Genomic DNA, 16,438 nt, shown 5'->3' with positions numbered 1-16,438 from the left:
ATGGAGACTAGGGGGGGTCTTACAGTGACGTGTGACCTTGTCACATGATACTGGAATCCATCTTAATCCTTGAACTTTTCCATTGATGAGGCGGTGGTGGGGACAAGCACAGACAAAAGATTACCGCCTTGTGCCAAAGCTATAAAAGGGGGTGGAGCAGGCCAAAAGGGGCTGCCAGTCACGAGAAAACCCCTGCTTACCACCTGAGATGCCTGCTGGATCTAACAAAGACTGTACCAGGGGAAAGGATTGAGCCCAGACTAGGAAGGAGTCTAGTCTGTGAGAGAAGCTTATTGGAGCATCTTCGAGGGTGAGATATTACCTATATTCAATTTCTTAATGTATTAGGCTTAGACTTGTGTGTTTTGTTTTATTTTGCTTTGTGACTTACTTTGTTTTGGCTGTTATTACTTGAAACCACTTAAATCCTACTTTTTATACTTAATAAAATCACTTTTGTTTATTAATAAACCCAGAGTAAGCGATTAATTACTTGGGGAGCAAACAGCTGTGCATATCTCTCTATCAGTGTTATAGAGTGTGGACAATTTACAAATTTACCCTGTATAAGCTTTATACAGAGTAAAATGGATTTATTTGGGATTTGGATTCCATTGGGAGCTGGGTGTCTGGGTGCTGGAGATAGGAAACCTGCTGAGCTGTTTTTAGTTAAAGTCTGTAGCTTTGGGAGCGTGGCCCAAACCCTGGGTCTGTGCTGCAGCAGGCTAGCATGTCTGGCTCAACAAGGCAGGGTTCTGGAGTCCCAAGCTGGCAGGGAATGAGCTCAGAGGTAATTTCAGCACATCAGGCGACAGTCCCAAGGGGAGCTCTGTAACCAAACCCATCACAGGCTGGGCCCTGATCGTCAGCCCCCCTATCCCTGGAGGTGCTGCTCCCCATGGCGGTGCAGGGCAGGGCAGACGTTGGCACTGGAAGATGGACCCACCCCACTCTGTCCCAGGGCCATGCTAGGGCATGGGAGGAGGGGTGTGTGTGTGGCTGCAGGGACTCAGGCAACCAGCCCTCTCCTGCAAACAGCAGGCTGGTGGGAGTGCTGTGTCCCTTGTTCCCACATGGCCCCACAGCCGCCCCAGTGGGAAGCACTGGGAGATGGCATCTGATGCCCCTAGGCTGGCTCTGTTCCCTGTGGCTTATCAGCGATGCTGCTATGAGAAAGCCGGCAGCCCAAGGGGCTGGGGGTTAGATCCAGCTGGCTGGGGAGCATGGCCCATGGCCAGCCACACAGCAGGATGGGGAGCTAGGGCAGACGCTGCAACTCCGCTGGTACGACCATCTAGCACTGAGCAGATGCTGACGGAGGAGCTGGAAAATGTCTGAGAGCGAAGGCTTCACTGTCCTGGAAATACGTTGAGCAGAGTCTGGCCGGGGCAGAGCTTGCATGGATCCCACGGGGAGTGGGGCCGGATGGTTGCCACGGTGTACTGACACATGGCCAGAACCTGCCAGGATCCCACGAGTGGGCGGGGAGTGCCCAGGGTTTTACCAAAGCTATTATTTGGTTTTAACTGATTTTCATCTGAATTTTGGACCGCTCAAGTACATGGAAACAATGATTAGGTTAAGAAAATCCAACCCATCCCACTAGCAGATGCCTCTCTATTAATAGTAAGTTAGTGGCAGTGTGACTGTGAGGCTGCCTGTTAAAGGAAGGCAACAGAGTGAAAGCCAGACAGACAGACACACTCACCTGTGCATGTACAGCTGATGTACAGCTTACAACATAAACCACAGCATGGAAGGGCTGTCAGTTCACCATTCTGTCTGGGCTCGATTGCTCTATCTCCATCCTTCCCAACCCCCCTAGGATTAACTCTGATATTTACCCATAAAACTAGGAAGTGGATTTGTCTGCCCTAATTTCCACCCGTTTGCAGTGTTTGGAACACACACTGATCAAGTCCCAGGAACCATTCAACTAAATAAAGATGGGAACTGAAGGGCTTTGCCCAGAGGCTGGTCCGGCCCCAACAGGTGAGTAGCCAGGACGGGTCTCTGAATGCCAGTGCTGCAGCCAGCCCCGGAAGCTGGCACTGCACCTGCCAGCCCTGCCCTCCAGCTGGTAGCAGCGTTAGTTGTTGGGGGGTTGGCTGGGCTCCCGGGCACCAGGACCCCACCTTGCGGGGGCTGCCCTGCTCCAGATAGGTCGGCTCTTCCCTTGGCACCTGGGCGAGGGAAGCCGAGTCCTGAAGCCAGGTCCCAGGCCAGCAGGTGGGGAGCTGCAGGCTGTTGCCACTCACCCCAGGCTGCAGGCGAGGAGGGCGGGCGCTCAGAACAGGCCTGTGGCACTGAGGGGCGTGACGAGGAGCGGGGTCTCCGTGGGCCCGAGGATTGGGGCTGTGTCGGACGTAGTCTCCTCGGCATCGCTCTCCGCCTCGTCTGGGCTCTCGCTGATGGAGGGGATGATCCTCACCAGCTTCTCTTGGAAGTGCACCTGCTTGCCTGGGGCCAGGGTGGGCAGGGTGGTGGTGGGTGGGGATGGGGTGGGCTCGGCTAACCAGCCAGCACCCTTGTCCTTGCTGCCCTTCAGGATGCTCTTCATGTGGCTGAGCAGGGAGGCGCGCTGCTCTCGGCGCCCCCCGGGGAAGGTGAAGGTCTGCTCGGTGTCACCACAGCCCATGGAGGTGGCAGCCATGGCACAGGGGTCCACATACTGCTCCAGTGGCCCCCGCACCTCCCCGTGCACCGGGCTCTTCTTCCGCTTGCTCAGCAGGAAGTAGGCCAAGCCAGTCAGCACCAGCATGGAGCCTGGGAAAAGGCACCGGAGATGAGACATAGCAAAAAGCTGGGGAGGGGTCGCCAGGAAAACCGGGCCATGGCCCCTCCCTTCCATCACAGCTGGGCCACGGCCCTCTGCCTGGCACCCCTGTCCCATCACAGCTGGACCACGGCCCCCTGCCTGGCACCCCTGTCCCATCACAGCTGGGCCATGCCATCCCAGCCTGGCACCCCTGTCCCATCACAGCTGGGCCATGCCATCCCAGCCTGGCACCCACCGCCATACCCCATTCCCCGCCCCCCCATGCTGTCTGTGGCTCCAGCGCGCTCCTCACCGGGGATGGTGACGTGCCAGACCAGGACAGGATGCAGGAAGCAGGCTACCGAGAGCAGCACGTAACCCAGGAATTTCTGGAAGCTCGCTGGCTGGGTGCTTCGCTTCCAGAAGGCATGTGCCAGGGAGCCCGGCTGGTAGCTGGGGAGAGAGGGGCAGGCGAGGGCTTGGGCAGGGAGAACTGGTCACCACCACCAGAGGCACATGGCTGGCAGGGCTGGGTCAAAATGCCACTCTGGTGCCCACTGGCCCCAGAGCTCAGAGCACCAGGCCAGGCCTGGACATGGGGCTGGCTAAGGCTTGAGTGGCCCATGGAGTTCAGGGGGCACAGAGCTGAGCGCCAAGTATTCTCACCCATTCCCCCATCCCGGGGACACACCCATGGGTGCCCAGGCCCTGAGGCAGAGGAAGTGTGAGTGACACATACAGGCCCTGGGGGCAGCAGCCTGGCCAGCATGCAGGGTTTGGTGCTGCCAGCAGGGGCACGGCTCATAAGGGGTGCATGGGTGTGGGATACCCAGAGGGCATGGGCAGGATACACGGAGATGGGGATGTGAGGTGGGTGGAGTCCACAGGGGACATGGGTGGGAGTATGAGCAGGGTGCACGAGGATGCAGATGTGGGGTGGGCGGGGTGCATGGGGGCATGGGCAAGGCACATAGGGTTTGGGCATGGCGTGAGCAGAGGGCATGGACAGGGTGCAAGGGGTGTGGGGTGGGCGGAGTATATAGGGGCATGGGCAGGCACACAGGGTGTGGGTGTGGATGTGGGCTGGGTGCATGGGATGTGGGCGTGGGGTGGGCATGGGTCATCGGGTGTGGGCATGGGCAGGGTGCACAGGTTGTGGATGTGGGGGTGTGAGTGGGGTGGGGGTGGGGCCTGGGCAGGACACGCGGGGCGTGGGCATTGGCAGGGTACACAGGGTGTGGACGGGGGGTGGCAGTGGGGTGGGTGTGGGCAGGGAGTACTCACGTGATACACATGCCCAGGAGCAGGCTGACGAAGAAGGAGACTTCGCAGATGGAAACCGCTGCCCCTGAGAAACTGAAGTGGGGGACCATGAGGGCCAGGCCTGGCCACAGCCATGGGGGCGGCAGGGCCAGCGTGGGGCTCGAGGGCACTACCTACTGCCGGCCAGCTGGGCTCCAGAGCCCCAGCTCCCCCTGCCCAGCCATTGCACAGGTAAGGTCACAGCGCGCTGCGGCCCCTGGCCAGAGCTTGCAGGGCTGGGTGCAGCTTGCAGGGCTGAGCTGCCCCATGGCTCACAGGGTCCCAGACTCCTACACTGTGAGGCCAGGAGAGGGCCGCTCGGCCTGCCACCTCCTGACGGCAGAGCCACTCCCCGCGGTAACCCCAGTGATACTCACAGCAGGTAGACAGCCAGGCTCTGGAACTGCCCGCGCTGCAGGGTCTCCACTCCCACTCCAACCAGCACTGCAGAGAGAAGGCAGCACTGGAGTCATGGCAACGCCCACCCCATCACTGCCCTGCCTGCTCTTCACCTGGCCCTTGGCTGGGTGGGGGTGGGGAGAGAAGGCAGAGTGTCCAGTGCTTAGAGCAGAGGGCTGGAGCCAAGAGGGCTGGGGTCTGTCCTTGGATCTGCCACAGACCTTTGGCCAAAAACTGAACCACTCCATGCCTCAGTTTCCCTAATGGGCTAATGCTGCTGCTCCCCACACTTTGCATACAGTATTGGGACTCCCTGGGGCTCAATGAGCATTAGAGTCTCCATGGCGCCCTTCACTGGGAACAGCCAGTTCCCCCTGTATAATAGTCCACTCCTCTTCTGTATTGATGGTGCATCCCAGCTTTGTGCCATCATGGCAAAGGACCACCAGCCCTGGAAACACTGTCTCACTGTCGGCCCTTTCCCAGCGGTGTGCATGGACCCCGCGGTGTAGGAGGTGGGATTGTCATCCTGGCTGGGGCTATCATCCCCTGCCCCCAGTTGTCCAAGAGCTTGTGGGAGGGGGTGTGGGTTCCAGCTGGGGGTGTGGGCTTTGGGATGGGGCCAGGGATGAGGGGTTGGGGTGCTGGAGGGGGCTCTGGGCTGGGAGGTGGAACCGAGGGGTTCAGAATATGGGAGGGGGCTCTGGGCTGAGGCAGGAGGTTCAGGGGTGGGAGGGGGTGAGGGCTCCTGCTGGGGGTGTGGGCTCTGGGGTGGAACCAGGGATGAGGGATTTGGGGTACAGGAGGGGGCTCTGGGCTGGGATTGAGGGGTTTGGAGGGCGGGAGGGGGATCAGAGCTGGGGCAGGGGGTTGGGGTGCAGTAGGGGGTCAGGGAGCTGCAGATCCAGTGCTTGCAGCGAGGGCAGCACGCAGAGCCCCCCGGCTGCCCCTACACGTAGGAGCTGGAGTGGGAATATGCCACTGCTTCCAGGAGCCATGCGGAACCAGGGAGCCTGCCTTAGCCCCGCTGCACAGCCGACCAGACTTTTAACGGCCCAGTCAGTGGTGCTGACTGGAGCTGCCACAATCCCTTTTCGACCGGGCATTTCAGTCGAAAACCGGACACCTGGCAACCCTATTGTGAGGTGCGCCCGGGGGCGGGGCAGGACCAAGGGAGGCCTTGGCTGCTGTGGGCTGGCCAAGAGGCTTGTGAGTGAGTTAACCCATCTCGGGCCCTTCACGTGCCTTGAGCTCCAGGCACCAGCGTGCCTAGCACCCGCCACAGGGCCAGGCCTCGAGTGTGGCTCTGGGGCCAGAGCTGGAGTTTGCAGCTGGGCCTGTCTCTGCACTGGGCAAATCTGGGGTGGCGCATCCCAGCCTGGGAACAGGCTGCCCCATGGCCTAGCCAGCAGCCCAGTCCCACACACCGTTCAGCCTACAACACTCGAGCAGGGCAGGGGGCAGGCCTAAGTCTTGGCCTCTGTACTTGGCCTTCATCCCCACAGGCGCCCCTTCCAGCCGCCAGCATCCCATGGTGGCTGCAGCCGCTCCTGCCCTCCAGGGTTTGCTACCGTACGAGGGGGCAGGGTTTGAGAGACCCAAGGTGCCTCCTGCCCCAGGCCTTTCGGGCCGCATTGGCCGGTGGACAGACCTGGTGCAGGGGGTGGCAGGGCACAGTGACCATCCCATTCTCCACCAGGGCAGTGCCATGAACACCCACTGCTCCTGCACAAGCAGCCCCCAGCCTGGCCTGCTCCCCAGGGGACTGTCTGTGGGTGGAGGCCAGAGGGCTGGACAGCCAGCCCTGAGCCTTTGGGGAAGCCTGCAGCTACTAGGGTCCTGGGGCCATACCAGGGCCAGAGAGACTCAGCCAGGCTGGGCATGGTGGAGGGCACCAGGCTGCCTGCCCCTTGGGGATGGGCTGGCACAAGTGCCCTGGTGCTGAGCCCATGTGGGAAATGGGCTGTAGCCACAGGGCCCCATGCAAATCCATGATCCCATGGCAGGCCCCAGAGGAGTCTTCTGTGTGCATGAGTGTGTGTGTGTGTGTGTGTGTGTGTGTGTGTGTGTGTGTGTGTGTGTGTGTGTGTGTGTGTGAGAGAGAGAGAGACACTGGATGTGTGTTTGTGACTCTCGTGTGACTATTTGTGTGTATGACCTGTGTGTATCTGAGACTGTGTCTGTGTGTGAGAGACTGGGTGTATGTTTGTGACTCTCATGTGTATGACTATTTGTATGTGTGAGACTATGTATTTGTGAGACTGTATGAGAGGCTGCGTGTGTGATGCTTGTGTGTGTGTGTGTGTGTGTGTGTGTGTGTGTGTGTGTGTGAGAGTGATGGGGATAGTACATTAGTGAGATCTCTCTGTGTCACTCTGTGTGTGTGTGTGTGTGAGATGGGGATAGTACATTAGTGAGATCTCTCTGTGTCACTGTGTTTAAGCGGGAGCAGCTAGCCACAACCACCTAACACACGTTTGCAAATCATTGCAGCAGGTGTGGGGCAGGACCAGTGCTTTCCTTGGTGGTGTGTGTGCAGCGTCTGGCACAATGGGCAGCCGATCCCTGGCCGGTATCTCCAGACGCTGCTATAGCACACACTAGCCATTTCCAATGACCTGCTGTGACGTTATTGATATAAATTGGGACCATATAGAACATGGGTTGCAACCAAGGTCCTGTAGTGGCACCAAATCTTAAGTAAAGGGGGTCATATAAGGTGTCTAAGACCAGGTTCTGGGTTGCTGGTTATGATTATGCTGTCTGTATGTCTGTGTATCATTTTGTAGTTGAAGTTATAAGTACTGGCTCTGTACTGTCTGTATTTTGTATTATGCTCTGCTTCTGGGAAATATCCCAGACAAGCTGGTGTTAGCCCTGCCTAGCTGGCTTGATGGCCCATTAAGGACCATCAGCTACACAATTGACCCATGGAGAGAAGGCAGACACGCCTTGTGACTCAGCAAAGTTTGCAGAGACTTGTCCATGTGACTGCAGACTCCATTTTGCTGTAATTTTCCACAGTGAGGACAAAGAGATTCTTACACCTGGAAAAGTCTATATAAGGCTGATGCATCATCTCCATCTTGTCTTCAATCCTGCTTCTGACCTCTGGAGGGACTTTGCTACAAACTGAAGCTCTACACAAGGGACTGAACGACCCATCCCAGCGGGGGATGTTCCAGAGACTTAATTTGAACCTGCAGTTTACTCCATCACTGCTGCAAGCCTGAACTAAGAACTTTGCCATCACTGTATGTAATTGATTCCATTTAACCAATTCTACCTCTCATCTCTACCTTTTTCCCTTTGTAAATAAACCTTTAGATTTTAGATTCTAAAGGATTGGCAACAGCGTGATTTGTGGGTAAGATCTGATGTGTATATTGACCTGGGTCTGGGGCTTGGTCCTTTGGGATCGAGAGAACCTTTTTCTTTTATTGGGGTGTTGGTTTTCATAACCATTTATCCCCAGGACGGGTGGCACTGGTGGTGATGCTGGGAGACTGGAGTGTCTAAGGAAATTGCTTGTGTGACTTGTGGTTAGCCAGTGGGGTGAGACCAAAGTCCTTTTTGTCTGGCTGGTTTGGTTTGCCTTAGAGGTGGAAAAACCCCAGCCTAGGGCTGTGACTGCCCTGTTTGAGCAATTGGTCCTGATTTGGCACTCTCAGTTGGGTCCCGCCAGCATCGCTCCGTCACACCTGCCCCGAGTGTGACAGTGCTTGGCTCCTGTCCACACAGCCAGGTTAGCAGCCTCCTTCGCAGCTCAACCAAAGTGGCATCAAATATCGGTGTCTGGCTCTGATCCCGGCCAGTCATGGCCTTTGGGGACTCACAGAGAGAGCAGGCTCCCCAGGGACAAGCCCTTCCCTGAGGCTGCTCTGTCGCCCAGGAGCGGAGGGCGAAGCCGGGTGCTGCAGGGCTGCAGGCCAGGGGAGGGGCTGGCTCGTCAGTGCCCTGTGCCGTGGTTGCACGGGAGGCAGAGCGGTTTGTTTGCCTTCCCACGGTGCCTGCCAGGACGTTGTCACAGAGCTGTGCCAGGCAGCTGCGCTGCTTCGGGTCAACGCCTCTTGCAGGGGGACTGTCCTATTGCTGATGCTGCCTGCGTTCGGCCGCAGCTGCCCGCCTCCCTGGGGCAGGGCGAGCTTGGCATGAGGCTCTGTCTAAGCTGCTGGCATTGCTGATTCAGGAGCCATGTGTGTCCTGGATGACAAAGTGATGGCCCCAAGCCCAGCATCCACAGAACAGGACTAGTCTGACCATCCGTGTGTCATGGGCCCACTGCCCTGGGCTGAGCCCGCTACTTGGGTTTGACTGAGCACAAAGTCTGGAGACTGGCACTGGCTCCAGCTGGGGAATGTGGATCCTGCAGTTTGGCCCAGGGCCTCTCTCTACCTGATGCACATGGGCACACTCACAGCCAGGGCCGGCTCCAGACCCCAGCGCGCCAAGCGCTCGCTTGGGGCGGCGTCCCGCGGGAGGGAGGCAGGCGTCTCCGGTGGAGCATCCGCAGGCATGCCTGCATGCCTCCACCAGAGCCGCAGGACCAGCGGACCCTCCGCAGGCATGTCTGCAGGAGGTCCACCGGAGCCGTAGGACCAGCGGACCCTCCGCAGGCATGTCTGCGGATGCTCCACCGGAGCCGCGGGACCGGCGACTGCCAGAGCGCCCCCCGCAGCGTGCCACCGTGCTTGGGGCAGCGCAAATCCTAGAGCCGTCCCTGCTCACAGCATCCAGTCAGGGGCCCCTTCCCTGCCAATCTCCTCAGGCTCTGCCCTGCATGGACTGGGACCTGCTGTCCCCTTCCCCCCCCACCCCCCACTCCCCTGGTGGGGTCTCTCCCTCCCTCAGCACACATGGCTAGAGGGGGATAAACATTTTCCACTCATGGGGGCAGGGGGTAAAGCCAAGACTCATTGACTTTGCTCCCACCAGGTCAACACTGACAGCTGCAGAAGATCCCACCCTCAGTCTTTATCCAGCTCCCTGTAGCCTCCTCAGCTTCCTGTCCCTAACCACCCAGCCAGATTTCTTGGCCTCCTTCCCTCCCGCACTGTGCTTGTCCTTACTGGAAGGGCCATCCCACTGGCCTCGGCCTCCTGCCCCTACCAAGCCCTGCCCTGGCTACCTGGGGGTGGCAGATCAGTAGCAGCAGGGGAAAGCATGCCAACCATGCCAGCTATGTTAATAGTGGCTGTAGCCATGGTGATAATGCCACTTACTAAAAAACAGAAAAGCACAAAGACGGGCAGGCGGCTTAGCAGCTTGGAATGAGCTTTCGCTCTGTGCTACACGGCACGGCCCCTTGGCCAACACAGCCAGGCGGAGGATTATGCACTAAGGTGGATTAAGGGTCTGAGCGCATTGAGACCCTTCCTTGGCTTGCAACTGGGTCCTGGGAGCTGCACTCCCGGGAAAGCTCCAGCCTGCCTCATTAACCCCTGAAGGGAAGGGCAGAATGGGTGTGTTCCTGGGATGGTGAATGGGGTAGGGGTGGGGGGGCTGCAGGGGGCTTTGATCCTCACAAAGGCTGGTGTGTGATGTGAAAACAAAAGTGTCTCCCAAGCCTGTGACATAACTCTCTAGGTGTGTAACGCACAACACAACCACACACTGTGTGGGTCTGAGCTGAGTCAATGAGCTTTGCGCTGAGACCACAGCTAGGTTCCAGATACAAACATGACTAGAACCTAAATCCTCCTGCTCCAAAATCACACACCCCTTCCACTCCCTCTAAAGGAGAATCACTGTCAGCAGTCTAGGGACTAAGACACACAGGTGTTCAGTTCTGGATTCCTTCCTGAAGAGGGCAGCAGTGCACACAAGACAGTTATACTTCCAAAAGGAGGAAAGGGGAAATTGTTAATAATGAATATAAATCAGAAGTTAGGAATTGTAGAAAACGGATATGGGCAGCAAAGGGATACAAGAAGAAACCAATGGCCAGCACAATTAAGGATAATAAGAAGGAGTTTTAAAAATATATTAGGAACAAAAAGAACCCTGACAATGGTGTTGGTCCACTGCTAGATGGAAATAGAATTATCAGTAATAATTCAGAAAAAGCAGAAATATTCAACAAATATTTCTCTTCTGTATTTGGGGAAAAAACAGATGAAACTGTCATATCACATGGTAAGGGGAACTCTCTTTCCATTTCACTAGTATCTATGGAGGATGTTTAACAGAATCTACTGAAGCTAGATATTTTAAATCAGCAAATCCAGATAATTTGCATCCAAGAGTTTTAAAAGAGCTGGCTGAGGAGCTTGCTGAACCGTTAACATTGATTTTCAATAGCACTGGGGAAGTTCCAGAAGATGTGAAGAAAACTAATATGTCAATTTTTAAAAGGATAAATGGGATGACCTGGGTAATTCTAGGCCTGTCAGCCTGACATCAATCCCAGGCAAGATAATGGAGTGGCTGATATGGCACTCAATTAATAAAGAATTAAAGGAGGGTAATGTAATTAATGCCAATCAACATGGGTTTATGGAAAATAGATCCCGTCAAACTAACTTGATATCTTTTTTTGATGAAATTACAAGTTTGGTTAATAACGGTAATAGTGTTGACATAATATACATAGACTTCTGAAAGGCATTTGACTTTTTACCACATGGCATTTCGAACATATAGAACAATATAAAATTAACGGGGCACACGTTACATGGATTAAAAACTGGCTAACTGATAGGTCTCACAATGTGACTGTAAACAGGGAACCATCATGGAGTGGGTGTGTTTCCAGTGGGGTCCCACAGAGATCAGTTCTTGGCCCTTCGCTATTTAATATTTTTATCAATGACCTGGAAGAAAACAAAATCATCACTGACAAAGTTTGCAGATGATTCAAAATTGGGGGAGTGGTAAATAATGAAGAGGACACGTCACTGATACAGAGCCATCTGGATGGCTTGGTAAATTGGCTGGAAGCAACAATATATGTTTGAATACAGCTAAATGTAAATGTGTAAACCAGGACTCTGAAAAAGATTGGGGGCCATGATAGATAATCAGCTGAACATGAGCTCCCAGTGTGATGCTGTGTCCAAAAGGGTTAATGTGATCCTCAGATCCATAAACAGGGGATTCTCAAGGAGTAGAGAGGTTATGTTACCTCTGTATTTGGCACTGGTGTGACCACTGCCGGAATCCTGTGCCCAGTTCTGGTGCCCACGGTTCAAGAAGGATGTTGATAAACTGGAGAGGGTTCAGAGAAGAGCCACGAGAATGATTAAAGTCTTAGAAAACCTGATTTATAGTGATAGACTGAGCTATCTGAGTCTATTTAGCTTAACAAAGAGAAGGCTGAGGGGTGAGTTAATTACAGTCTATCAGTACCTACATGGGGAACAAATATTTAATAAATATTCTAACTAGCAGACAAAGCTGGAACACCATCCAGTAGCTGGAAGTTAAAGCTAGGCAAATTCAGACTGGAAATAAGGCATCAGTTTTTAGAGAGGGAGAGCAATTAACCATTGAACAATTGACCACGGGCGGTGGTGGATTCTCCATCACTGGCAATTTTAAAATCAGGATTGGATGTTTTTCTACAAGCTCAGCTCTAGGCATTACTGTGGGGACATTTTCTGGCCTGTGCAACACAGAAGCTCAGACGAGATGATCACTGCCGACAGGAGGAGGTAGTGTGGATATGCCAAACTGATTTAATTACTGTGACGTAACTTAGGTCGATTTAATTGTGTGGTGTAGACTTGCCCCTCTCCTGTCACCTCCCCCAACTCCTGGTCCATTGTTCTCCTTCGGCAGACCCACGCTGAGGTCACTTTCCGCCTGCAAGAGTTTCCCCCTCAGTAGGGGTCAGTTCTTCAGTCCTTGGGGTTACCACTGTCTTTCCAGATCCTAGGTTCCAGGCAGTCCTTAACAACCCATCCCACGCACACCCCTCCTGGCTGCTGCTCTGCCCCACAACCAGCTTTTTAATCCTTCTGCACCCACAGGGCAGCAATCCCTAGCCAAGTCAGTCCCTGCCATGAATCTCACAGCACAGAAAATTCCCACTGCCTCACCTCGAGGTCCTGTGGGTTCATGTCTTCTCTGCCAAGCTGGGGCTTTACTTGGGATCTCGGGGGTGCCATGCTCACACCATGAGGGCGGGCAGGGAATGAGGCTGGAGTTTCACAGCAAAGCCCTTTCACTGCATAAACCCACAGGCGGGTCATGGCACAGCAGGGTGTTCGGGAGGGTTTCCAGGTGCCACCCAGGCCCAGATCAGCCCATGTGCTAGTGGAGCCAGAGCTTACCTTGTGAGTGCACCTTTATGGTTCTACATGACGCCGAGATGGAGGATGACCATGCCCGAAAAGCCAACACAGAGGCTCTGTCTGGTGACTGCAGGGGGCAGGCCGCTTGGTGGCTTGGGCGGGAGGTGCTGAGCCTGGAAGAGCTGTTCCCAGTAGCATCCTGCCCCCTTTTGGGCAGACTGTCCCAGGGGTGTCACTGGTCAGTAACTCACCCTCTGGGGCTTGCCTGTGGGGGGATTCCTGGAGGCACAGGCTGAACTCCTGACCCCACAACAAAACTCCCAGGGACTGACTCAGTGGGGACAGGAGTAGTCCAGATGGCTGACGTGGCGACATTGACAAAATCTGTCATGAGGAAGCGCAGCCATCCAAATGGTCACAGCCACCAAGACACAGCTGGGTGTATGTCCCCCCCACCAAGTGCTGGTTCACAGGCGTGGGTTCACAGTGACCCCTGCTGGTGGGAGCACAGCGGGGCATGCAGTGCAAATGGGCCCTTTGCTTGGGGATCTTTGGCAATGCCTGGAATCATCTGTGGTTTCTGACCCTATGAACTCAGGCACATCTGTTGCACCCATTTCATCTCAGCTCTGAGTCACGAGCTCTGGGTACAGGAGAGCCCCCTCTGGCCGGCTAATGTGCCCACCATAGACCATCACCGTGGGAACTGAAGACACTGGCTTGACTCCAGAGCTGGTCAGGAGTGCCAGTGGCTATTTGGATGCCTTTGTACAATGTGTCAGGTCCTAGGGGAGTTCCTGGGGAGACTGCATTGGTCAGTTCCTGCGGAGACTGCATTGTAACTGACCAACAACAAACCACATGGCTCCATCAATCATGGGACTGCCTGATCACTGACCATCAACAAACCACACGGCCCCACCAATTACGGGGCTGCCTGATCAGTGACCAACCACGAACAACATGGTTTCACCAATCAGAGGGTTGCCTGATCAGTGATTATCATGGCTCCACCAATCATGGGGAGCCAGCATGCTCAGAGCTTGGGGTGGTGGGGGGTATTTTATTTGCCTCTCCAACTGACTCTATTGAGGGCCAATCTATGGAATTGCCCAACACTGCCCAGACTCTATGAGTGAGGCTGATCCATTAGCCTCTTCCTTTGGCAAGTCTCTTCTGACGGCTCTGAGCTCTGGGGACTCTTTTCCCTGTGGTCTCCATTTCCCAGCCTTTTTAGCATTAAAATAAAGGATGCAAAACCACCTGTACCTCATTGGGCAGCGAACACCATACTGAGCTGGCTGCTCCCTCCAGCGACAGCCTCAGACAACATAGGGAGAAATGAAACATGGAGACCCCTCGCTCCTTTCTGGGCCTTTTGGAGAAGGCAGGTGATGCTGGGCAGAGCTCAGAATGGAGAGATGGAAAAGTACAGGGCTCTGTAGCTCAGTCCAAGGCAGTTTCCACATTGTAGGGGTGCTGACTTTCACTAACTTCCAGAGGAGCTAGAGAAGACAGCACGAGATACTGCAATGTAAACACCATGAGAGAGTGAGATTACACTCCAGGAAGACATCTCAACTTCATAAGCTATTTATGATTTCAGCTTTTTATACTCTGTTGGCACATGGCACTGGAGTCGGGCTGTCCCCTGGGCAGGCATCCACTATTATCACTGGAGCGTTAGGGGAGAGTGTGAGTCTCACTCCGCGTGTGTGTGATCGAGGTCTGCAAAGCTGCGATCCAGCTCGTCTCCTGTACAGGCTCACCCCGCCGTGCTCCTATGTGACAGTTTGTAAGAGCCCCAGAGGGGAGAATGTCTGCAGTCCACTTGTCCTGCAGCATTGCCCTTTCTATCGGCCCTGGCTGGCGCAGTTAGCTGTGGGGAGTACATTCCACAGCCAGCAGCCAGCGGTCTACCTGGGTGCTGTCTGTCCACGCGTTCAGCCCTGGGATTGTGCTTGGCTTAGTTGAGCTGACCTCTTTGTCTCTTGCCCCCTGTTGCCCCGGGGCTGTGTGAGGTGTCTCCCAGATCATGCTGCTGCTCACCTGGGAAATGCTGAGAGACACGAGTTTGCAATGCCCTACTCCGACAAACTAGCATCTGGAATGAAGCAGGATCTGCCTACAGGACCCACTCGCCAGCTCTAGTGAGGTGCACAGCTACATCTCCCAGCCAAGAATTACAGAAGCAATCACCTTCAGCACCCAGGGGTAGGTGTCATTGTCCCTGCTTTATAGATGGGGAAACTGAGGCACAGAGTGATTAAGTGAGTTTCTCAAGGCTCCAGCAAATTGATGCCAGTGCCATGAATATACTTTGTTGCTCCTGCCCCCACTCTCTGCACTCGACTCTCTGCCTCCCCCCAACAATTTTTACCTGCAATAGCTATTCTACACCGTTGGGGTTTGCAGGGGGAGATTTTCTGCATATTCCACCATGGAGAAGTCAGCTCAAACAGTCCCTTTTCAGCTCTCACCTGGTATGTCACCCACAGCCAAACACAACCTCCTCCAACCAAAATTTGGTCCTTCAGCCTCGGCTATTTGGCAGAGGGAGCCAAATAAACAGGTGGGGGAGTTTATTTGCATTGCAAGGAAAGAGCAAACAGCTCCCTGAATCTGCTCTCTGACAGCTTAGCAGGAAGGCAGAGGAGCATTGCTGCAGCAGCATCTCCACCAGCACTGGGGCTCCTCTCTTCATCCCACTTGGGACAGGACAGCTTTTCCCCCTAGCTTTGCTCAGGATTTGGAGACCCCCCTCAGCCCCTTCCACTGAGCAGGAGGACCTTCCCTCCATGGATCCAGGTTACTCTGCTGCCCCAGCTCGTACCATGGGGAACTAACCTTCCTTCCCAGCAGCAGTCCCAGTGGCCCCCAGCTTCCAGGCTTTGCTGAGCCCCATCCAGCAGCCCCACCTGCCAGAGGATGCACCGACTGAGACTTAGCGATGGGGAGTAACAATACCTCATGCTTTGCTTCCTAGGCCCCAAGGCTCATCATCCCCAACGGGCAGATGGAGGAAGGGAGGGTGGCACAATCAGAGCCAGGAACAGAACCCAGGCGTCCGGATACCCATGAACTGCCTGTTACTTTGCTCCAGCTGTTGACTCCCCTGAGCGTGAAGGGCAATGCTGCCTCTTACCTGCTGCCGTGGAGATGCCCAGCAGTCGGCAGGTGTATTCCAGTGCAATCCAAAAGGCCCTGTGCTTCATGGCTCCGGGAGACGAAAGCCTTCGAGCCGCCGGCTGGAATTCCTTCCCAGCCTACATGCCTCCCTGGCCAGCTCCTTCTGCCTCCCCACCCGACCTTCCCAAGGCAAAGGCCCCGCCTGGGTCAGGTGCTGGCAGTGGAACAAGCTGCCACCACAGGGAACCGGTCAGTGCTGCCCGCTCCAGCTCCCCGAGGGGCTGGGAAGTGCTGGCCTTCTCCTGGCTGTTTGTTTGTTTCCGAGGGCTGCGATTAATGATTGCCCAGGGGAGCGGCCCCTGGAGCCGGTGGGACAGGCAGCAGGGGGCACTGGGCCTTTCCTCCTCCTCCGGCCGGGGGCAGAGCAATCCGATTAAATGCCACAGAAAGGCCTTAATGCACCGCAGCTCTGGCAGCTCAGATTAACCACTTGGCTGGGGGGGGGAGGGGTGCATGGGGATTTGGTCTCTGCTCGACAGCAGCCTGCTGCTGGCAGTTCCTCAGGGATTGAGAGCATCCCGCAGACCCAAACCGCACCCGCTCTGTGCTGACAGGC

General features: G+C 55.4%; 1 protein-coding gene across 1 annotated transcript; it reads right to left on the bottom strand.

Moving 5' to 3' along the window:
• Nucleotides 1–593: 593 nt before the first annotated feature.
• Nucleotides 594–16,112, bottom strand: TMEM72 (transmembrane protein 72). The gene is made up of 5 exons (XM_045024817.1): nt 15,839–16,112; nt 4,438–4,504; nt 4,043–4,114; nt 3,072–3,211; nt 594–2,766 (listed from the first exon to the last, which is right to left on the bottom strand). Exons 1-5 carry the CDS (start codon nt 15,906–15,908, stop codon nt 2,288–2,290), a joined length of 828 nt encoding a protein of 275 aa, XP_044880752.1. The 5' UTR covers nt 15,909–16,112; the 3' UTR covers nt 594–2,287.
• Nucleotides 16,113–16,438: the final 326 nt, after the last annotated feature.

Source organism: Mauremys mutica, chromosome 7 (assembly GCF_020497125.1).
Source record: "Mauremys mutica isolate MM-2020 ecotype Southern chromosome 7, ASM2049712v1, whole genome shotgun sequence".
NCBI lineage: Eukaryota > Metazoa > Chordata > Testudines > Geoemydidae > Mauremys > Mauremys mutica.
The sequence above is the reverse complement of the archived record's forward strand: the minus strand, read 5'-3'. Positions and strand labels throughout refer to the sequence as shown.

What these genes read in the sequence shown, in the direction of transcription:
- TMEM72 (XM_045024817.1), bottom strand. Translation starts at nt 15,908, where the DNA reads ATGAAGCACAGGGCCTTTTGGATTGCACTGGAATACACCTGCCGACTG. An exon ending in GGGCATCTCCACGGCAGCAG is followed by an intron (nt 4,505 to 15,838) that starts GTAAGAGGCAGC and finishes TTCTCTCTGCAG; the next exon opens with TGCTGGTTGGAGTGGGAGTG. An exon ending in CTCCTGGGCATGTGTATCAC is followed by an intron (nt 3,212 to 4,042) that starts GTGAGTACTCCC and finishes CTCTCTCCCCAG; the next exon opens with CTACCAGCCGGGCTCCCTGG.